This window comes from Hydra viridissima, unplaced genomic scaffold, assembly GCF_058129835.1.
Source record: "Hydra viridissima isolate aposymbiotic clone 2 unplaced genomic scaffold, HvirCarnegie_v1 scaffold_5, whole genome shotgun sequence".
Taxonomy (NCBI): domain Eukaryota; kingdom Metazoa; phylum Cnidaria; class Hydrozoa; order Anthoathecata; family Hydridae; genus Hydra; species Hydra viridissima.
In genome coordinates, this window is record NW_028324304.1 from 19,863,735 (window position 1) to 19,887,755 (window position 24,021).

The 24,021-nt window shown below is 30.5% G+C and overlaps 3 protein-coding genes across 6 annotated transcripts; all 3 read right to left on the reverse strand.

Moving 5' to 3' along the window:
• Positions 1 to 387: 387 nt before the first annotated feature.
• LOC149889242 (uncharacterized) lies at positions 388 to 2,804 on the reverse strand. Of its 2 annotated transcripts, none has more exons than XM_090089359.1 (2): positions 1,158 to 2,804; positions 388 to 962 (listed from the first exon to the last, which is right to left on the reverse strand). In XM_090089359.1, the coding sequence occupies exons 1-2, from the start codon at positions 2,572 to 2,574 to the stop codon at positions 409 to 411; spliced, it is 1,971 nt and encodes a 656-aa protein (XP_089945485.1). In that variant the 5' UTR covers positions 2,575 to 2,804; the 3' UTR covers positions 388 to 408. The 2 variants fall into 2 exon arrangements, with proteins under 2 accessions (XP_089945485.1, XP_089945487.1); XM_090089361.1 differs by having other exon boundaries at positions 764 to 962; positions 1,108 to 2,804.
• Positions 2,805 to 10,292: 7,488 nt separating this feature from the next.
• Positions 10,293 to 22,193, reverse strand: LOC145189457 (uncharacterized). Of its 3 annotated transcripts, none has more exons than XM_090087769.1 (9): positions 21,851 to 22,191; positions 18,555 to 19,353; positions 18,033 to 18,280; positions 16,847 to 17,032; positions 14,139 to 14,292; positions 13,911 to 14,028; positions 11,782 to 12,112; positions 11,439 to 11,645; positions 10,293 to 10,626 (listed from the first exon to the last, which is right to left on the reverse strand). In XM_090087769.1, the coding sequence occupies exons 2-9, from the start codon at positions 19,222 to 19,224 to the stop codon at positions 10,540 to 10,542; spliced, it is 2,001 nt and encodes a 666-aa protein (XP_089943895.1). In that variant the 5' UTR covers positions 19,225 to 19,353; positions 21,851 to 22,191; the 3' UTR covers positions 10,293 to 10,539. The 3 variants fall into 3 exon arrangements, 2 of the variants coding, with proteins under 2 accessions (XP_089943895.1, XP_089943894.1); XM_090087768.1 differs by having other exon boundaries at positions 10,293 to 11,240; positions 21,851 to 22,190; XR_016452571.1 differs by lacking the exon at positions 10,293 to 10,626 and adding an exon at positions 13,048 to 13,133 and having other exon boundaries at positions 21,851 to 22,193.
• Positions 19,302 to 21,752, reverse strand: LOC149889243 (protein-cysteine N-palmitoyltransferase HHAT-like). The gene has a single exon (XM_090087770.1). The coding sequence runs from the start codon at positions 21,483 to 21,485 to the stop codon at positions 19,974 to 19,976; it is 1,512 nt and encodes a 503-aa protein (XP_089943896.1). The 5' UTR covers positions 21,486 to 21,752; the 3' UTR covers positions 19,302 to 19,973.
• Positions 22,194 to 24,021: the final 1,828 nt, after the last annotated feature.

Sequence of the window (24,021 nt, forward strand, 5' to 3'; positions counted from 1 at the left end):
ATTGTATATATAAAACTTGACTAAATGATGCTTTTTAATTCGCATAGGAATATCACTCAGTAAGGTACCATCAGCAATCCAGTTTAATGGAAGAAAATCTGTTTCATTACTCTCATCAAATGAAACTATTGCATAAGACATTTTAATCTAATAAAATAGGCATCACACTAAACCAACAATACGATGGCATATTTTTAATAAGTATGTAATTATTATTAGGGTAAATACTGTAGTAAAAATTATTTGAGTAATTACAACTCAAATAATTTTTACTACAGTATTTACCCTAACATATGCCTTTATATTAAAGTATGTTATACAAGGAATGTAATAAATTTAAAATATTTAATAAAAAAAAAAGATACAGTAGAATGCAATAAGAATATATAAAAAAAAGCAAGTAAAGAGTTAGTGCAGGTGCATCTGAGGCATAATTACAAATCCATTTTTAAATGGTAACTTTACATATTTACAATCTAAATCTACAATCGAGAATATTTTATTAAAACATGATACCTTCTCTACAAAAAAAATTGAAAGTAAGTCAGAGTTCATTGGATTTGTAAAAAATGGTTGTAAAAGTTCATACTTTTGAAAAACAATATAAGCTTCATTGCATTTGCTATTTGGAACTTGTAAAAAATTTCTTATAACACCAACTTTACCGTTTACTTTAAAACAATCATTAATTGAAGCAAAAAACTTAGCACATTTATACTGTTTAAATTGCAAACAGTGACGATATGATATAGGAACTGGACCTTCAGTGTGAAGCTCTTTAAAAACACTTTTTTTATTTTTGCAAACTTGATCTGTGGGATTCAAATGTCCTTCAAAAATATTTCTCACAATTTGAAAACACAAAAACTGAGGTCGTCGCACAAGCTTTTTTAATCTTCCAAGATAACTTTCATATGGAAAAGAAGAAACTTTATCCAGAGCACCATAACGATTAACATCATCTGGCAAATGAATTAAAGAGTGAATATTATAAACGCAATGATCTTTACCATACAATTTACAAAATGTAGCAACAAAATATGTTAGCAACTTTTTCACATAATCAAGATAATTTTCACAAAGCGATGGACTTAAAAGAATACGTACAGCAACAGATAAATCCAAGAAGTTTAAATAAACATCATTTGGCAATGTACCTTTTAAAACTACCGGACCAGTGTATAACAGAAACTGACGTAATTCAGTAGCTTTCCAGTGTTTAAATTCCCATATTGAGCGAGGTTTGCGTGAAAATTCTTTTGGTACATGCTGTTTAAATAAAACTAGTTTTTCTGATAATGTTGTTAATGATGTTTTTAATAAACTTTGATTTTTTTTACTCCCATGCACCCATTGATTAATCATTCTCCTAACTACTTCTAAGCATACTAAATGCATATAATCAAGTGGAAAAGATGAAACCATTCCAAATGATAAATCTAAAAATGGAGATATCATGTTATCAATGTGATGCTTTTTATCTGCTTGCATATGAAAACTTTCATCAGTTCTAAGTGGAGCTGATAAATTAGGAAGAATGATTTTTCCAAACCATTGACCTTTTTGTAAACATCGCTCACAGCTATGATATGCAGTATGAGATTTAATACACTTTAAAAATGCTCTTGCAGGGGCATCACATATTACTGCATCTAGTTTTACAATAAATTTATGACCTTTACTATCCTCAAATGGTGACTTTTCTAGATATTTCATTTCTGCAACAAAGTCTTTCAAATAATCAGTTACTGGATTAGGTTTACTATTACTGCAAAATATGGCAATTGGGAAAACATTATCTGAAATTTCTTTAAACATTCCAAGAATTGGCCAAATACATGAACTAGAACTTTTAAAAATTGGTATACCATCAATGTTAATATGCAACTTAAGTTCCTTTAATTCTGGATTTTGAGGAACCATTATCAAAAACTTTGATAACCAATATTTAATACCAAAATAAAAGTATTCACTTCTTGCAACATTTTTTATATCAATTTTTCTTTGAGTATGATGAAGACTCCTGGCATTTTTTGGTACGCTTGAAACAAGTGGTTTCAAAATCTGCAATAAATGTGTAGTTGCATTTTGTGAAATATTAAAAGAAACTGCCCAACTTGCTAAGTTTTTATTGAAACTAGTTAAATTGGAGTCATTACTTTCAGAAAAAAAAGTTAAATCACTATCACCATAATCTTCATCAGTTGTATCTGATACACAAGCACAATATTCATTTTTGTCTGAACAACAGCTATTTACTGTGTTTATTGCACTTGCATGGAACTGAGTCATTACATTCATGCTTTTATTCAATGGTGCAAATTCATGCATAAAATTGTTTTGATGATTTGTAAAATCTGTAGTTGTTGTAATAATTTCATGTGTGTTACAAATACTTTCTGATACATTGCAGCTATATTCATGATCATTTGAGCTTGAGTCATTTTGATAACTTTTAACCAAATCTTTGTTTTCAAATTTATGTTGAACTTCTGATAGCAGTTTAGATACAGCAGTGTTTATTTTTCTACGCTTAGTGCGATAATTATATGAAAAAGGCAATAAACTATCCATTATATGATTTTATATTCTAAATTTATATTTTATTTTAAAAAATTCTAAAAATGTATTAAAAAATAAATATATCTAAACAAATTGTAATAATTTTTTATTATTACAGACAAATAAAGTAAAAGGTTAAAACACCTAATAATTTTTGCTATTACTTACTATTATTAACAAATATTTCACAATATAAATAATTTAAACATTTTTTCATAAAAAACCTTATATAGAATATATTACTTATATTATAAATACTGTAACTGATATTATAACTTATAATATCAGTTACAGCATTTATAATATAAGTAATATATTATCAACTCTATAACTTATAGAAAATGTAAAACATTTATGTAGTTATAGATAATATTTAAAGTTTAGATATGGCAGTTTAATTAGTAAAACCTTACGATATTTTGCACAGTAACATTGAGATTTGCTTGAAAAAGATAACTTAAAACAAAACACACTAACTTAGTGAGTTAATGTGTAATGGCTTAGTGACTAAGCCATAACTGTAAGCACACCAAACCATATAAACAAATTTGAAAAAATTTCCACATTTGTCTATAGCATTAAAAATAAAAAACATGACTTCAGTTTGATAAAGCATTTTACAAGTCTGTAAAAAAGTAAACGTTGACATACTCTCAAACTTATTAATGGCTATGAAATTCAGTCTGAATTTCAGTCTAAAATTCTTATCTAAAATTTTATTATATGCAGGGCATCTAAGAAATTTGAGAGCATGTCACATTTTTTTTTTTTTTTTTTTGTGAATTCATTTTTTAAATGGATGACTAAATATTGATTTTAACATATTCATACTTTTAATATAGAATTGAAACTGATATGTAAATGTTTTTTACAAAAATACAATAAAAAAACCAAATGAAGTTCCTGTGTATATTTACTCCAAATGCAAGTGTATATTCAATCTAAATCAAGCCGCGTTACACTTTAAAAGAATTTTGCAGTTTTATTTCAATAAAACTTTTTAATAAAAACGATGCCAAAAAATATGCTTTGATTAGAAAATACACGCTACCATTAAACCACGCGTCCTAACTTCAAACCAGCCGTAAATCATTTACGAAGTCCCATGCCAGTCCCAGTAAAAACCCAGATTTTATTTACGGCGCTATTTTCACACCGTATGGGACCCATCTGGCACCCAGAACAAATCCCAGCCGGAACCCAATCCCAGTAATCCCAGCTCAATCCCAGTCAATCCCAGCTGGGACCCAGTTGGGATGGTTAACTGGGTGGGCACCAGTTCCAAGAATTTCTTCTAATCAAATTTTGACCAGAAAGACTGTTGTTAATAATGCTGAAAATTTTTATCAAGTAGTTCAAATTTCTTTAATCCTACCTAATCTTGTTGTTCAAAAGAGCAGTGAACTAAATCTACGTGAGATATTTCAGAAACCAAATAACGTAAAAGAGATTTCCACTTTTCATTGCATTTCCTTTTTTTGATGATTGCGTATAATTTAAATAATATCCTTCTGAGTAAAAACTACAACTCCGAAAATCAAAGTTGCAAAAAAAAAAAAAAAGGAAAAAAAAAAAGGTGTTTGAATTTCTGTTCTGTAAAATGAATAAAATTCATAATAAAATTTTCATAAAATAGGGTTTTAGCCTTCAATTTTACTTATTTTTTAATGAACTTTTTTTTAATGAACAAAAACCAAAAAAAATAAATTATAGATTTTGATGCTATTAATTAGTTTTGGAATTTCTGTTCTATAAAATGAATCTAACTCACCTAACATTTTTGCAGCATCTCGCTCCTCTCGATCCATCTTGATCCTGTTTTGTATAACCTTTGTTAGCATTTAAAAGAGGAGCAATTTTCAGATGTCTCGCTAATAAACATTTTTAAAAAAATAGCTTAAAAGGTCGACCCATTTTGGAGCCAGATGGCTACACTGTTCCATCATTGTGTTTCATATCTTTTTTGCCATCTAAATTAAGAATAAAAATTACTTGACCATTGTTTGTTTAGTTCTTTAAACTTATTCTTAATCTTTTTACATTTTCCTCACTTTTTTGTTGGTTTACGAATAAAATTTTTTACAACCACATTAATTTTTTTGCAATAATTTCAATCAATTTTTGCATCATTTACATCTTCGACAAGCCTAAAATCCCTATAAACGCATCTTCTGATGCTGAAGCGCATCTCTTCAATGTTGCTTATCTTTTTTACGAATTGTCTTTACCTCGCCAAGAATAACTAAGTCCTCCATTTTTTATACACATGCTATAAAAAAAAAGAAACAGAAATGTAAGTCAGGGTGGTAGCTGGTGGTAGCTTATTTTTTACGAATTTGACGGTACACGAACAACGTATATAGACATGTAAAAGAACTCTGCCGAACTCCTTTTATTAGTTTAACTAAAGATAATAGTGATAATAAAACACTGCACACAAAAAATTTCAACATTGCCGTCAACTATTTATACAATAAGCAAAATATTTTTTACAATGAAGCAATATTAAATAACTTTCAAGTTTTCAATATGCCACAAAACAATTCGATTAAAAAAATTATTTTAAAAGTAAATAATTAGTTCCAAAAACAGTCACAACGACTTAAATGCATAAATTATAAATTTGAAGTGACTAAAAGTGATTGGTTATTTTATTCTCATTGTAATTTTTCATAAAACAACAGCGTCTCAGCGGTTCAGCTATAAGCTTTGAAGCCTTGTGGGGAAATTAAGTTATGAGTGTTAACCCGCTCATTAGCTATTCGAGACACAATAGTTACCAGAACCTATCTAAAGGTTATGACTAAGGGTCTGCGTCTCGTTATTTTTTTAAATCGAGACGAGACGAGACGATCCTAACAGCTTTATCCCGAATAGCGATAAAAATCGAGACAATTTTCAATTTTCAGTCGAAATCCGGGACAATACCGAGACGAGGCGAGATGTCCCGGACAAAATAGGAGCTTCACAATTTCCCGGAATTTACATCTTTTTAACGGGACATAACGAGACATAACGAGACATAACGAGACATACTAGTTAATCCTTAATGTGAAATTTAGTATTCTGCTAGGGGGGCATCAGTTGGAGCTTTTGATGGTCCAGCAAAAGGAGCTGGACCAGAACCCCTTGAACTGATGATCAGTGGTGTAATACCTGGTACATGAGATGTTGTAGCAGTAGAGATTCTAGAGGAGGCCTGACTTGGCAGTCTTGGATTAAGCTGAATCTCAACCACATCATCAGATTCAACATTATTGGCTTGATCACTCTCTTGAGACAATAAATCTGGAAGAAAATTTACAAAATTTTTTTAAACTGAGCAAAATTTCAGTTTGAAAAGAATTTAAAAGTTTAAAATTCAAACAAAAAACATAGAAACAATAAATGGAAGTAGCAAAACTTAAGATTTTACTAAAGGCAAAGATAAAGTTAAGATCTCTCTTTAGAATTTTTGTGAATGCCCTACCAGGATCTTTGTCATCTTCTGAGGTCAGTTTCCAGGACTTGATTTGAACAAAGTCATAGTTCTGTTGGATATAGAGTAACTTTTCAACATTTTGCGGCTGAAGCTTGGTACTTTTGTGTGTGACCATGTTTCCTCCTGCAGAGAAGGCCCTCTCGGAAGTGGCCGAAGATGCTGGAATTGCCAGGTAACGCCGTGCTGTTTCAGCAAAAAGAGGTAAAAACATTTCATGTTTTTTCCAAAACCCAAAAACATTTTTCTGGGCCTCTTTCCTTGGCTAGGGATGCATATTCTTGTAGACATCCCATTCCTTGGAAATGTCGGACTTGTCCGAAACTGCTGTGTGTTGAGAATGAAATTCAATCTCATCTTGAGCCAACGAATCTGTTTCTTCCTCCAAGTTTACAGTGGCCGTTGGTTGGTCCATGATTTTGTTGAGCCATTCATGATGATTGGTGTGGTTTTCAACCAAGTACTTGTATTTTTTATCATAGGTTCCAAATTTTTTGGATGCCACATCATGTATATAGAATTCCAGCGAGTATTGTTGGCAGTGATGAACTACTTGTAGGCCAACTCTGTAACATTTTCCATTGAATCGGTTTCCATGGCAAGATGAATGTCCCTGTTCATTGCTGCAATTTCGGCCTTGATTCTTTCATTCGCCAAATGACTCTTGTGCATCTTTTCTGCTAGTCTTTAAGCACAAGCGATTGCATGATCTACTGTTGTGATGGCATCAACAGTGTACTTGATGGCCAAATTCAAGGTATGGTCCACACAAAGCAAAGACTCATCAATAAAAGTGCACTTTGGAATTGCAGCTTTGACATTGGTAGCATTGTCATGAGTTACGACAACAGAAACAATTCCTGATGCAGGTAGATCGGCAACAACCCAAAAAATGTAACAAAAAACACAGCAAACTGAAATGTCTAGTATTATCACAGTATGGTAATTTATGTTTAATACAAACACTAAAATAACTAACTTTTCTTTGCACTGATTATAAACGTGCATAATGGCGAGATCAGGCATATCACTTTAACTGTTGAACACAATTAATTTAACTTATGTAAAATAGTACATTTTGTAATTTAACTTACTTGTCAATCTTTTTGGCAATGTTGTCTGCTGTGTGCCTCTCCCTGAACGGACTGACAGGAACGACAAACTTGTTCAGGGTCCACTCCTTGTCAATGTAACGAACAGACAAAAATTGGTATCGATCAAAGTTCCTTGAAGTCCAAATATCCGTGCTCAGAGCCATTCCCGGACTTTCCAGTAGATCAGTTTCCAAAACTTTATCCACAGCCGTCTTGACATTTTTATACAACAAAGGCAGCTTGTACCTAGAATAAGTTGTGGCAGCCTTGATTTTCAGCTTTGGATCTAAGTAGTGCATAAACTCCTTGAAAGGTCTTGCCTCAACAAAGCTGAATGGAAGATTCATCCTAGCCAGAAGTTTCATAATTTCCAAGTCACCTCGAAGTTGCTTTGGATCTCTGGATTTGTACTTCAAACACTGACTCAGTCTTGCCTGGCTTGACTTACGCTTTATAAGACAATCTGGGATGGAAAGTCGTCTTTTCTTAATGGAGCGGTTTAGAACTTGAGGAGATTTTTCGCCTGGAAAAAATCTTAAAATAGTTTAGTATTGCTAAGTCTCGTTACGCTTTTCCCGGTTCATTTCGAGAAAACAACTCCTAGATGCAGGCCCTTAATATCTAGTTAATATAATTGCTCTGTCTCGTAACGTTTCGTAATTAACCGGGACACAGTTTTTAAATTCCGAGAAAAAGTTTATGTCCCGATTTACAACTTTATTCCGGGATAATCGTTTCCTTTGTCTCGTTATTTTTTTCCGGGAAATTTCTCATCTCGTTATGCTTTTCCCGGTTCATTTCGAGAAAACAATTCCGAGACGCAGACCCTTAGTTATGACTTCTCAAAAGATTGCATTTTATTTTTACTGTAATAAATTAAAAATAAATTAACAACTAAAAAATATTAACAAAAAATCGCTTATAAAAATTTATTAAAAATCAAATCTGGCATAAAATAGTCATCATATTAAAACACTATTGTAGAATAAAATGTTGTTTGTTAAAACAATCGTACCAAAGAGTTTTAGTAAATTCTTTGCTTGAAATTACAGCAATAAACTATTTATATAGCTATATAAAGTAAGAAATCCATTATCAAAATTTTTGCTTTCTGGGATTAATGACGTGATTTCTTTTCATTTTTTAAGTATTTAAGTATTATTTTTTTTTTTTAACATTTTTTATTTTTTAAGTATTTAGCTTAAAGTAATAACGGAAGTATTTTTGATTGGTATGAATAAGAAAATACCTTATAAGATGCCATACCTCTTTTTTAAGTAGCCTGCTGCTAAAATAACATTTAAAATGATAAAATTTGATACCATTAGAAAACTAAGGAAGAAAAGATAAAAAGAAATATTCAATGTCAAATAAGTTGAGTCTAGGTAACTGAGAAAATAAAGAATTTTACATTCCCGTTGCTGCCAAGTGAGCTGTTGCCGATTGAACTAATGCCAAGTGAGTTGCTGCCAAATGAGCACAAAGCTTTGATAATAAATCAACTTCAAGCTCCTGAAGCTTAAAAAGTTTGGAACTGTTATTCTCAAAACGATTGCAATATGAGAAAACTTATTTTGGTTTGTCAAAAGTGTTGATGGGAATGCGGTTATTGTTTTGCAGCTCTTTACCTACATTTAACAAGAGGTAATATGCTGTGAGCTCAATCATGGAAACAGAAATCCAGCTAAGTAAATAAGATCTACACTATTACCTATTTCAAATAATAATTGGGCTTTTTTTTATAGATAACATAAAGAATAAGTAATTTTTCTGTTAACTCCGATAACTTAAATTATTTGAAATCAAAGTTTTATTTTACAGGATCCCCACGCTATTTAACAATCAAATTCAAGCACCCTGTTTGCAGCGTGAACGACAAATTTTGTTTATTTACTTATTTTACAGTAGTTTGATAATTTGAATATTGCAAAGCTCTTAATAGAGGGAAAAATTTGGGTTTGAAGGGTGAAAAAGGAGTTTGAAGAGTCTGAAGGTGACTATGAAGACATAGGTGGGTGATCATCTTACAAGCAACGGTCTGTGTCAAAACTCCTGAATTTGTAGTTAAAGTCTAAGAAATGATTGAGCTTGGTAAGTTAAGAAGAATAGTTGCAAGTGACTTGGGAAGGTCTGAGTCATTGACTAGAACCTGTGTGGTAAATGACGCAATATATTAGTAGTACAAAATCAGAATGAGCTGCTAACCAAAAAAGCTAAAGAAAAGCATCTAAAGAACACTGCTAAATTGCTCAACAAGTTAAAGTACCCCTTGCACCCGGGCATAAACAGGTTCTTCCCAGATGAAAAGATTTTCTGCCAGGATCAAAAAAATAACAACCAGAACAACAGTTGGCTTACCCCAAGGTCATGCAAATAAAGTTTCCAGCCACTGTTAAAGTCTATAAATTCATTTCCTCAGAAGGTCACGTCAAGTAAAACCCTACTACTTTTTGAGAAGCTTTTGAGAGAATACGGACGAGTATTTGAAGATCCTAAAGGAATATAGATTGCCGCGGATACGTGGTTGCTGCTGAACGATCATATTTGTAGCAGCAAGACTCAGCACCATCCCATCAAGAAAATACATCAACCATACATCAAGAAAATCGCAAAAATGGCTGAGTGAGACTTTTTGTGACTATGTTGTTCGTGGTATATGGGCCCCTAAATTCACCTGACTAAAATCTTTAACCTTATGGACTTTTTTGTGTAGGGTACAATCGAAAAGCAGACCAACAAGTCCCCAAGCAATACAAAGGAGGAGTTGGTCACCAGGATCAAGAAAAAATTCAAGGCCTTACCAAAGGAAGCAATCATCAGTAGATGAACCAGGTTTCGTGGGCGTCTCAAAGTAATCATTGATATGAAAAGAGATTTAATTGAGCAAAAGGTTAGAAGATTAATCCAGTTTTAAAATGCAGTTGGTTTTATTCAAATTCGATCGGTATTTCCAAAGATAATTGCATTTTTTGATTGTTAAATGCCGTGCTAATTGTTAAAAACCATAATTTGATTGTTAAATACCGTACGCACCCTGTAAATGCATAATCTGTGGAGCTAGACATGTATTATTAAGGTAATAGAATAGATTTTCTGTGCATAACATGCACAACGTGCTAAAAAAGTTACACCTTTTTACAGGAAGGAAAAAAAAGATGAGATTAGAAAATAAGAATTTATTCACTTTTTACGCAAGAAATATATCATCGCATGCAGACATTTTGAAACGTCACGTTTTTTTACCATCAAAGCACAGTAAAACTTTTGTATTTTCAAGTAAAAAAAAAATTTATAATGCAATCCCGAATTTGTAATTTGTCATGACTAAGATTAGGAAAGATATAGAAAAAAACTATAAAAATCACAAATCTATAAAAAATTGTAGAGTATAAAAAATAAATATCCTTAAGAAGTAAATTGAGGAGTGCACAATGCAGCGACCATTGTTATCGTATATATAGCTTTTCTTCTAATGAACTGCTCAAAATTTAGCTAAGAATAAAAAAGATAAAACGCTAATATATATAGCTAGATATTAAAATTTATAAAACAGCCTGACAATAATAACTTGTGCTAAGTGAACAGTAATTTTAGCGTTTATAAAAAATGCGTTATAAAATTTGCTACTAAAATTATAAAAATAAACTAAATTTTTTTTTTTTTAACTTAAAATTTGTTACTAATTTTTAAAAAAGGAGCAAAATCCTTTTGTTGGACAAAATGCTGAATTATTTATGGGCTTTAGGTGTCCAGTATAACGGCCTCATTCCATTTAACATAACATATAATAAGCCAAACGCGTCGGACAATACGGCGAACCACAACATTGAATGGCCAGATAAAGCAATTGCTACAAATACCAGTTTTATTAATACAGCCCCGATAATATTTTGTAAGACAATTATACGGCAATGCTTCGCCAGTTGTAACAAATCGACGATTTTCAACAAGTTATCCGACATCAATAATATGGCCGCAGATTCAACGGCAAGTGCTGCTGCTGACGGACCAATAGCGATTCCAACATCTGCAGCAGCCAGAGAAGGACTATCATTTACTCCGTCACCAACCATTGCAACTGCTGCGCCGGCTTTATGACATTCTTTCTTTTAAAAAAATTCAACGAAAGGGTTATTTATTCTTATCAAATAATAAACAATCCTTCGTAATAGTTAAAGACTAAAATGTGACGTATATGAAGCAAATAGTACTTTGTATTTTCCAAATTTTCACAAACATACACAGAATATATATTTTTATTCTAATAAATTCTCAATTATAGCAACAATATTGAAATCAGGTACCTGTTTGTTCTCAATCCACTCAAATTTATCATTTGGCTTCATGCTCCATTTGCAACCTATCAGTCCAACGTTTTTCATAACCGTCATAGCAGGTCCTTCATTATCTCCTGTGAGCATGGTTGTATCGATGCCCATGTTAGAAAGTTGTTCTACTACTAGTGGCGCTGAAGTGCGAATCTTATCGGCCATACCATAAACTCCTTCCAACTAATTAAAAGACGTGAAATCATAAAATATCCGAACGACAAAAAAATAATAAAAATACAAAACTATGATTCATTTGATGACTTATTTTACGTTTTATCGGACGAACTATCAACGACGAATTTGTAACAATCCTTACATTTCCATTTATTGCAATAAACACAACTGTAAAACCTTGAGTTGACCAATCATCTAAACACTCGAAAGCCTTTAAATGAACGATTATATTTAATTTGTTCATGAGTTTGATGTTACCGACAGCAATATTTACGCCATTAATTTTCCCTTGCAAACCCATGCTAGTCTCAATTTTAAAATCGGACACTTCTGGTAAGCCAATTTGCGAGCCTTCGCTTAACAATTTATCTGCGATGCAGCCCGAATAGCGACTAACAATAGCAGAAGCCAGTGGATGACTCGATTTAATTTCCAAAGCCGCGGCAACCATCGCAATATTATCTATTGAAGCACTAAAAATAAAATGTTAACACAATTTATAAATTTACGTAAAAACTTAAACACATGCAGCAGCCTGGTGACCAAATGCAGCACAAGAAGCCTTTTTGTGCTGTCTTGGTTTATGTGAAAACCTTAACAAAAAGCAATATTATTTAAAGGTTTTAACTAAAAGTCAGTCTCATTTAATATTTGCTATTTCAATTTTTCTTTTTCTTTCAAATTTATTTTGAATTGTTCTTCTATTATTTTCTATTTTTTGTTGTGATATTTTTCTTTCTACGGACAAAATCTTGATGATATTGATTGACCTTGTACAAACCTGAAGAATAAAGCTAAAATTTATAAAATTATGCTAAGTATAGAGATTTTATCAACTTCAAACAGGACGTTTCCTCTAACGTACACAAAAACCAGAACAAACTCTCCCAAACTGTTTCATGCTTGAATTCAAAATGCTCCAAGCAAATTACCTGATCAACCATTGATCATATCATTTTACTCTGTGAACCAAAACTATTCTTCAAGCTATGATTCATATATTATAGTTTCACTCAACAATGATTCAAAATGGTTTTTGAGTGCACAGGGTAAGCAAAATTGTTATACTTCACAGTTAAATGGTTAAAAGTTTAAGTTATTTGAATTTTTCAGCCCAAGAATAAAATATGGCTACATCAACTACCGATTGTTAAATTAATACCACCAAAAATTTGAATGGATTAGCTATCTACTATATATTCATTCTTGGGGGTTAAATCAGAAGCCCCAAGATCCAATGCTGTTCTGTAACATGACCTAGCTCACCTAACTGATTAATGGCAGCTACATTAAGATTTTAAATGTGCAAAAGTACCTAAAAAACTGATACCACTAAATAACTTCCTATCAATGCAGTAAAAACAGGGACATTCCAACCCATAAAAAACAATTGCAGAATGTGACATACCGTCAAGTTTGCTCCACAAAAAATAAATATCCCCTCCTCATCATTTTCCTTTTCTCACATTTGCAGTGTTGCCACACCAAACCATCCTTATATAAAAAGAAATATGCTAAACACTGCTAAAACCATTAAAGAATGATGTAAGCAAACAAAACTGCACCTCATCCTCTTCATCAAAAGAGAAGAAATTTTATTGAAGCATTATGAAGAACTCTTCATAAAAAGACTACAAAGAGATTATGAGTTATCAATGAAATGGAGCCACAAAAAACAAAAAAACAAAAAAAAACAGCTCGAAAAACAGCAGGAAAAAAAAAGTTGAAGCAGTTCAAACTCATTGAACATTCATAGCTCACAGTCACATTGTTGTTCATTTGCCATTGATATATATTGTTTTAGAAAGACTATAAAAGTTTGTTCTTTTGTGTTTTTATAAACTTCTAATGATAAAGATACAGGGGGAGGAGGAGGAGGGGGTAAGAATTGCCTTTAATACAGGTCAGTTAAGATTTATTTAAAAAAGAATCCAGCACTCTTGCTTATTATTTCTGAAGACAAAACTTTAACTATTTTCACTTATAATTTTCAAACTGTTGTAACTGAAATAGAGTTGTTAACAGATGAAATGACATGATCTACTATTTAATATTTACCAATAGTTGCTTGAATAGTAGCAACTCCTAATTATACAATAGTACTACATTCCATTTTCAACCCTAAAAATATGGCAATTGGCTCTCGTATCTTGTATACTAAAAGGTTCCATGCACCATAATATAAAGATATGTTTTCCATTTTAACAATAAACTTTAAAGTGTGAAAACAGGAATTTTTAATGTAAGCTAATAGAGTAAAGATATAATTACCTGTCTGTAGTACTAAAGAATGATTCTTTTAAAATTTGAAATTTGCCTTCAGTTAGAGTAGCAGTTTTATCAAAGGAAATTGCTTGTACTTTTGCAAGCAATTCTAAATATTCACCACCTGAAAATAACAAAAAAGTCACTTAATTGCACTACGCATTTGCATGATTATACAACAATCATAAATTAACAACAAAATATAAAAGAGCAACGACTGTTTAAATTACAAACCTTTTATAAGCATTCCATTTTTTGCAGCATTAGTAATTCCAGAAACCATTGCTAACGGAGTTGCCATAATGAGGGAACAAGGACAGCCTGCAACAAGGATTGTCAATGCTCGAACTCCCCAAGCCTGAATACCATCACTGCTTACTATGTTAGGCTAAAAACAATAAAAAAAGTAAGCAAAAAAAATAAGAAACATTGCTAAGACATTGAATAGTCTATTAAAAAGTACCCAAAAAAACCTTTGTTTCATTAGTGTAACTGTGAAAATATTCATCCACATCAGTTGTAAAGAACAAGTATGATATCATGCATGTGTCTGTATGAATCAGAGAGTTCAAAGACACCATAGTGGTTTTTAGATCCAGAAATATTTACATCCACAAGATCAACAAATGGTATTATCTTTACAAAATTTTGGTAGTGAAAAATCTCAGCAAGAAAAAGTACTTGATGGAACACATTGAGTAGAAGTGTTAGAAAATTGATTTTTAAATTCTCAAAAGCACTTTTATCAACTTTAATTTAAATTTAGAATAAAAAAAAGGAATTAAAATATTTGGCATTATAAATATGACAGCTGATAACAGATTTCCCATAAAAATCAATTTTTATAGGAAATTTGACATCTTTTATCATATTTTAATGCCAAATGTAGTGTAAAATTTAGTGAGTTACTTTTTATGAAAAAAGTGGATGATTTTACATGCCAAGTCATAATTGGCACTTTTGAACTTACATCTGTTTGGGTTGATGAGGAGCAACATGTAATTGAGTAAGTCATCAAAGGTTCTAAAAGATATATTTCTATTTATAGGAAAATCTTTACAGATTTTAGTACGAGTAATTAATACAACATTGTTGCATTTCTTTTTGTAGAAAAAACTATTGATCTTGGCTTTTTGGCACTAAATAGCTACCATTAGACTGTCTAACTCAACCTTGACGTCACTTCCTTTTCTAGGCACAATGTTATTTTTTACCATAAATGGAATTGATATCCCTTCTATGTGTGCCTGTTAATTTTTATCTCTTGCTATTTCACAGGTGTTTGTCTTTTTTTGGTTGATGAAAACATAAAGTGGTAGTTAAGATTGGACTATTTAACTGTTGCTGCATCTTCTTCTGAAAATTTTTTTATATAGATTTAAAACATTGTAATAAAATTCAAATCAGACCCTATGGATTAATAGTGATTATCAATTCTTACAAATAAATTTTTAAAAAATCTGTTACTATATTCTTGATTTCATCTGAAACATGTCATTTAAGTCTCTGTCTATTTTAGGAGTTACCAATTTATCCTTTTTTTTTAAAAGATGTGAAATTATAAAATTTCTAAACGACAAAAAAATAAAAATACAAAACTAGGATTCATTTGATGACTTATTTCCATTTACTGGACTTATATCAATTTTCTAAAACAGAGTCTAAGTTAAAAAAAAAGTTTTGCAAAATCTGATTTTTTATTTGCAAGAACAAAAAAACATTGAAAAGTGTGTTTTCATTTTGAAAATGCATTTTAAACCTTACAACCTGTTGTATTACATCACATGAAACATGAAATAAGAAAAGTTTTGAGCAGCTTTGTAGTATTTTGAGCAGCTTTGTAGCATCTTGTAGTATGAAAATTAAAACAATTTCTTTACTCTGAAGAAACTTTAATTTAATTTTGCATATAAACAAGTTTTTTCACAACTTTCTGTTTTTGAAATCTTTTCTGACAGATTGACAGATTAATGATATATTGCAGCCAAAGTGTCAATTTCAACCTCCATTTTATTGAAAATCTGTGGAGACCAACAAGAGTATCATAAAGTGAAGACTGAAAATATGATTATATATAACACTAATTAGCATAGCTTTATTATTTCAAGACTTAATGCATACAAATTATACAAATAAGAAATTAACAACCCAATCATTTATGTTTATAAATGATTGAGTTGTTAATTTACACTATGTACAGCAGTTAGAACTTTGTAAATAATGAGGTCAAAATTGCAGATCTTTGGATTTGATAAACGAAAGATTGTATCATAGCTAAATAAAAGACACATTTTTTCCCAAGCTGTCAGTTAGAACTTTATGATTCTCAGGTAATAATCAGTGTTTTTTAATCTGCCCTTTTAAAAAACACTGATTCAATTATGCTATAACAACAGAGTAAGAACAACTTTTTAAGAATAGAAACCAAGTTAAAATAACTCACCCTTGTTATTAAGCCTTTGCACTCTGAATTTTTTTTTTTTTCAGGCATTATATACTTGAAGGTCTAGGGCACTTTTTGCAATTTCAAATAAAAATAGTAGATTTCAAATTAAATTTATTTAAAAATAAATTTCAAAAGATATCACGCAAATGGATATTCAAACAATGAGATGCATGTATGGCAAACTATAGTCCTTAATCATGTTATAAAGGAACTTATCATGTTGACAAATAGTCACCAACGGATTGCAAAGGGTTGAACAACAGTTTTCTAACATTATTTTGTAATGAAAATAAAAAAAAAAAAAGAAAAATATGAGGCAATCAAACTTAAATTATATCTAAAAACTAATTGCTTTTATAATGATTTTTTTTTCTCAATCAAGTATAAAAATAGTAAAACTTAACTTCACAGTCCAAGCATCTTTTAAATGAATTATTTAGATAAATATACTATTTAGATAAAAAAAAACTATAAAGGGATGAAAACAGTAACTTACTTTGACTTTATGCACAATGTAGGGAACTAAAAAACATAACAGTGATGTAAGCAGAATTATGGGGATGTAATACATTGCAAACTTGTTCATTAACTTTTCAGTTCGAGATGCTTTTGCCTGAGCTTGCTCAGTGAGTTGAGAAATACGAGATAGTGTAGATGATTGATAGTCACAAGTTGTTTTTATCTAAAAAAAAGATTTAACAAAAAATTTAAAAAAAAAAAAGAAAACTAATTCCTATTTTAAAATCACAAGCTTCTCCAAAAAACAAAATCAAAAATATATTTTTTTTACATTAATTTGTTAATGATGAATATGACAACAACAGCAACAACAATGATGATGATGATGATGATGATGATGATGATGATGATGATGATGATGATGATGATGATGATGATGATGATGATGACAATGATGATGATGATGATGATGATGATGATGATGATGATGATGATGATGATGATGATGATGATGATTATGATTATGATGATGAGGATGAGGATGATAAAGATAATGATAATGATGATGATGATGATGATGATGATGATGATGATGATGATGATGATGATGATGATGATGATGATGATGATGATGATGATGATGACAATGATACATATTTATATATATGATATTAACACTGTGATTACCTATGACTTCCAGGGTAAATTTTAGGGAAATCATTTTTATTATCAGTTAATATCAAACATAACTTTATAATCAAACAACATTATCTTGCATTCTCAACATTAACATAGGTTACTAGGATCATTACACTTTAAACATTTTTTTATTCAAAAATTTTGAGCATTCCTTCCTTGAAATTGAGATTACATTTAAAAATATCATTAAACTTATTCAAATAAAATGTGTATTTTTAAAGTGAACTTTTATGAAGAAATCAACTCAATTAAAAAAACATGATTCAAACATTTTTTATTAGTAAACACAGCAACTTATAATAGATATTATTTATATGAGAATTAAGGTTTTTGCAATAAATTTTTGATCCCTAACTTTTGTTTACAGATCCCACTCAGAGCCAAACTTTCAAACTTCCATCACTCCTTTGAGAGCTTTAAATTGATCCCCATCAATAGAGGTCTTTTGCATAAAAGGGGAAACCCTGTGTAAACAATCATAAACAACTGAATAAAATAAGAAAGAAAAAAGATGAAGCAACAACTTTTAAAAATCCATTCTGCACAATTGTTCCACTAAACACTTGGGAAGAAACAACTTTTTTAATTGGAGTAGATTCTCCTGTAATTGAACTTTCATCAACAGCAGCACTGCCGCTAACAACTTCTCCGTCTAAAGGTATGTTTTCTCCAGTGCAAACAAATATCATACTACCAACTGGTACTTGTTCAACAGGGACAGTTTTATTAATATCTGCTAAGACAGCTACAGCAGGTCTTTTAACCATGAGAGCTTTAAAAAGAAAATGTAATCATTTTGTAAAATTTAAATTTTTAAAATTTGTTTAAAAAGTGACTTTAAATAACTCATATAGAAAACATTTTACATTTAATCATACCATATTATATATCATTACAATCAAGACATTAATGCCATATTATGCAATACTAAAATAATATTACACAAAAGAAAAAAAACTATTGAAAAGTATGGTAAACATTTCAATTGAAGTATGGTAAAAATTTAAATGATGATTTTATTACTTTAATTAAATATACAAATATACCTGCAATACTCTTTTCAACTTTGAATTTGCAGAACCTCTCAATTAACTCTGCAATTATAAATACATAAACAATAATACAAGCATCCAACCATTCACACAGTCCCACTGCTCCCACTACAGCAATCAGCATAAGTAAGTTGATGCTTGCAAAAACTTTTTGCCTGAAGCCCAAAAATAATTTATACAGCAGTGGTAGACAGCCAATAATCAAAGCAGGTATTGAAACCCATTTTGTAATCATTGGCTTTTTGAATACTGTCACTACCACTGCAATGAATAAACAAGTCATTAAAACCATATTAAACCATTGTAAAATTAAAATCCTTTTTGTTAACGGATTTTCTTCTGCTTCCAAAGATCCACTTTCTAATAAACTAACATTTAATTGTAAATCATTAAGAACTTTGATAATAACTGATGAGGGGAGAACTGCTGCATCATGTGTGACATAAGCAAGACGCCCGACTACATTAACTATAACTGATTTAATGCCATTCAAGTCTTTGAGGTTGTCTTTAATAAGACCAGCTTCTTTTCCACAACAAATGTTTTGGACTCGAAGTTTTATTGTTTGCTCTGTACTACAGACATGAGGGTTTAAGTTGATACTATATGACTTTTTATGAGATGCTATTGGAATCAGAGGGGTTTCCTCATCAAATGAACTCATGCTAAACAAGCTTCTTTAAACTATTGTTAAAGAACAAACTATGACAGAGACAAGAACCTCAATTTTCTTAACTTTACTTTTCTTGATAGTCTTGAACATAGTCTTTTAACTGAACAGCAAAAGATTTCTCTAAACAATAATAAATCATATCAGATGCTACCAAGTGTTTAGTACAATATTTGACGTAAATACAGTAAAATACTTTGAAACTACTATTCATAAAACAATTGTTTTGCCCTTGTTATTCCCTATTACTTGATGAATTTTTTTTGTGAGCTATTTCAATAAGTTAGTGATTTCATTAAAAATTTACTCATTAAAGTTAAATCATCTTTTAAGTACAATTTAATTGAAATCTTTTAGACCATAACAACTAAATATTAAGACATAAGCTGCTAAAAATAAAAACCCTTATTTTTAAGCATATAACAAAAAAGATTTCCTCAAAAAAACATTAACTCTAATGTAAAAGGTGTAGTCAAAAATACCATTTATCATAAGATTGCAAAAACATAAATAAATACATATATTTTTCTTGTCAAAATCTTCATTTAAGAATATTCAATAGTTTATTGACTAGAGAATTGTATCAAATATATGGCAATTAACAATAACTTAATTATATTATATACATTTATTAGCAGAATTTTTACACAAGTGCAAAATTCATTACTTGAGTTTATACATTTTTTCAAGAAACTGAATTTAAGGGCTGCAACTTGCTTTATTTAGTAAATTGTCTCACTTTTTTAAAGTTTATTTTGTTTAAAAAGACTGTTGGTGTAGGTTATATTGTGGAGATCAATAGAAACATGAGTAGAAAAATAAAAGGTCATAAATACAATGATTGATGAGTACAACTTTGACATCACTTGTTGATAAATAAGATTGGCTGACTTAATGCTTGTCACAAAAACCAAGTTTGAGTATATCAAAGATAAGATAGCTACTGAGCCACTAAGACCAATGACTCGTCTATAATTCGCAAGTCCAATTAGGCTTTGAAATTGCTTTCCTTTCTCACTTTTCATTATTTTGGCTATACAGTGTTCAACACATATGCCTAACCAGTTTAACAATCCCCAGTACCAATATTGCTTGTTGTTGCCATGCCAAAGAGCTACAAAACCAAAGCATGAGAAAGATGCTACTAAAGTTTTTATATAACCTTGACGTGATCCACCTACTTGAATGTAAATGGATCTTTGAAGAAGTCTGTAAAGTCCTTGATCAAAATATCGCCACATATCAACAAATGTATACAATGTGCATACACATTTTGGAGAGGCAGGAGACTCAATTCCATCAATCATAGTGAAAACACCTGTTAACCCATAGAAAACTTTATATTTAATGCAAAACAAAACAATAAGAGGCCATCCAACTGCAACTGCTTCTATTTCATTTAAAGATCCCAAAATGTGGTGATGGGATGACAAAGCATTTACAAATGAATAATGATAATAAAGATCAATGGCAAATCCAATAATTACACATTGCAAGAAAACTTTTACAAGATGCAAATTGTTTCTTTGTTTAGGTTGACTGAAGTCTTTAATAAATAAGTCAAATGTCAATAAAGGGCCATGAGAAAATAATGGCAAATAAAACAAATAACTAAGTAAATCAAAGAGTGAAAATGATAAAGAGCCAGTACTTTTCTCAGTTCCATAACTTATTAATCGTAAAACAGTCATCAATGTAGAAACATGAACAATACTACTATATGCATTTTTAATACCAAAAGAAGAAAATAGGTATTCTCTGTAAGTATCCATGTGAAAACATACAAGAAATATCAATATAAATAACCACACTATTCTAATGGTGCAATTTTGATTGAGAAAACAAAATGTAAGAATTACTATGCAGATAAACAGGAAGCCTTGGTATGACACCATAATCAACACCAAAAATGCTCCTGCCACTGAATAGTAAATGTTTTTAAATTTGGGAAACTTGGTTGTAAAAACTGTTCCTGAAACAGAATATAAAAGAATAACAAGTGTCATAAACAAGGATTTATCTCGGAAATCAGTCCATTCATAGTCTGTTACATCTCTCTTCATTAAAAACCACCCTTTTTCAAGACACCCTTCAACCAAATAATGCTCAAACTTTTTAGACAGCTGAATAGAAAGATACACTGGATAAAATGCAAATATTGTCCAAAAGCACCATGATACAGCTGATTCCATTAGTCCAAGTGAAGCATGTCCATAATGAGAAACAGAGTCTTTTTCAGTAACTGGAGTAGACATTATGTCAATTAAAAACGAATTTCTTATAAGCTAAAAAAATATTTGGAAAATTTAACTTATTTATAATACGCATGATGCGATACTATAAATATCACCAACACCCAAAAAGACTGATATGTATAAATGAAAGCATTCTGGCTTAAGACACTTTAGCGTCGCATAAACTTAAAAACCTGTAAGAGCTTTATATTATATTGAACTCTTTATTTTGTATCAAAATTTATTTACTGTAAGAACGTGTCAGAACAGTGTTTACACAGCTAAAACATTTTTAAACAGTAGATGTTTTAGAAATTCGTAAAAAGCGTATCAATTTTAACAACCGCTATAAGAAAGACACACAAAAAAAGCATACTAAAACTTACCAGGCAGAAATCCAATATTTATTTATAGCCGTTTAATAAACCATTAGTGAATTTCTAGAGATATATGTAAATAACTTTTCTTGATAAAATTTAATAAAATCGCGTTAAAGAACTTAAATAGCACTGGTTCTTTTGCGATTGGACTAAATATAATAAAATTGTCAAGAAGTCCTCTGACATTTTCTAACCCAATATGGTCACATTGTAGGATAAACAACTCTATAATATTTTAATCCAAGTCTGTGGAAGTAAATCCTGGGCCCAATCTTATAAAGTTGAAAAATGCTGAATTTACGTAAGAAAATAGGATTTTTTTTAAGCAAAAAAAAATTTCCGAAAACAGCAATTACAAACAAAATTACGCAAAATTTCTCATGCAAAATAATCTGCGGTAAATTCTAAATTTTGCGTAATTATGCAAAATTTAATCAAAGATAGATTGCGCAAAGTGCAAAGGTTCGTAATGTTTTCTTCAAACCTCAGATGTCTATTTTTGTAAACAAAAATATTTATCCTTAAAAAACGTAGAGTAATTTTTTAATATTATTTATGGTAATATTAAGTGTTTCGATAATATTTTTGACATTTTTCTAAAAATAAGCCTTTGGTGAGAACCATTGTTTAGCTTTAGTTAAAATATTTAAAAATCCATCAAAAACTTTAAGTAGAAACTTTTATCAAAATGGTAAGTTCAAACTGGAGCAACCTCACGATTGATTTCAACATAAAACATGAAAGACATAACGATTGCCGTCTGTCATTCTACAAAGCAAAGGATTAAAAGCTGTAGTATTTACAAAAAAAAATGAATGAAAAGGTTTTCATTACATTTAACCTCTTGTTTTTTAGAGTGACGAAGCCCCATTCAAACACTGTGATTATGTGATTTTTATCTATGTGATTTTTATCTATATGTAAGCTTATGTAAAAGATGCAAATGAGCTAAAGGAAAGTATTAAAATATTTCTAGCGTTTGTGTGAGGAGGTTAACCATCCATTAAATAACAAACTTTTTATTTGTTTGCTCCATGGAAATTGTAATATGTAATAAGTAGCGAAAATAATTGTTTTCTTACTTCGTTTTGAAAATTTAAGCAGTTTAGTAATATTTCTATTATTAGTTAAATCGAATTATACATTGCGTTACTTCCAAATTGGAAAAATATTGCAAAAATAAATATTAATAGTGTCGTAAGTATGAAATAAATCATGTTTCAACCTGGTATTAAGAAAACCTAATTTGTAAAGCTTGTCATTTTGCAAAAGAATAGCCTCTTCTCCACCAATAGTCGAAATTTCATAAACAGAAAATTTTAATGCAAGTAAGCTAGATTTTGTCTGTAATTATGTGGACTTGCTTGATTAAATCTTCATGATTGCATTACGTCTGAAATTTTCTGTAAACTTCAATAAAGTTTTAATAATCTAGAAATGACAGCTTATTCATCAGATGAAGATTTAGACATGGGTACGTTTGAAGAACTAGAATTACAAGAGCGGCAGCGTCGTTAGTTTAATGAAAGAAAGTTGGATGGAAATATTTTGAGCGTAACAGAGTACCTCGAGAAGTTGTAGATTTACTGGAGTAGGAACTGAATGATTGCTTAAAATCTAAAACTGTTCAAAACAAAAGCCCGTCAGCCAGAGATCAAATCAAAGTTTTTCAACATTTTCTTGGGACCAAACCTATCATATTGTCCGAAACTGTCACCAGATTAGTACTGACACAGTATTCAGGTGTAATAAATGGCGTAGAGTTACTATTCGAGTAAAACCATTTTTATGACAAGTTGATATTTAAAAAAAAATCGAAAAACCAAACGCTAATTTTTACTAAATATCGATTGCGTTTCAAAAAATGACTTTTATTTAAGTTAATCGAAGTTTTTATTTATTAAGAGACATAGCGTCAAAATCGTCCACCAAATGAATTTTCTTCAAAAATAAAACTTAAGATATAACAATTTTATAATTTTAATTAATGTTCTAATAACCCGTTGCGATCACAGCTTCAATCCTGGGCTGGGACTTTTTGTACACACCCTAGTCATGAAGACTCTAGAATCTGATGATCGCAGCCCAGTCCTCAATGTACGCCTACACTGAGAAATCAAAAAGGATTGAAATCAGGTGAAGCGCCATGATGTACTTTGGTCGAAAATTCATGATTT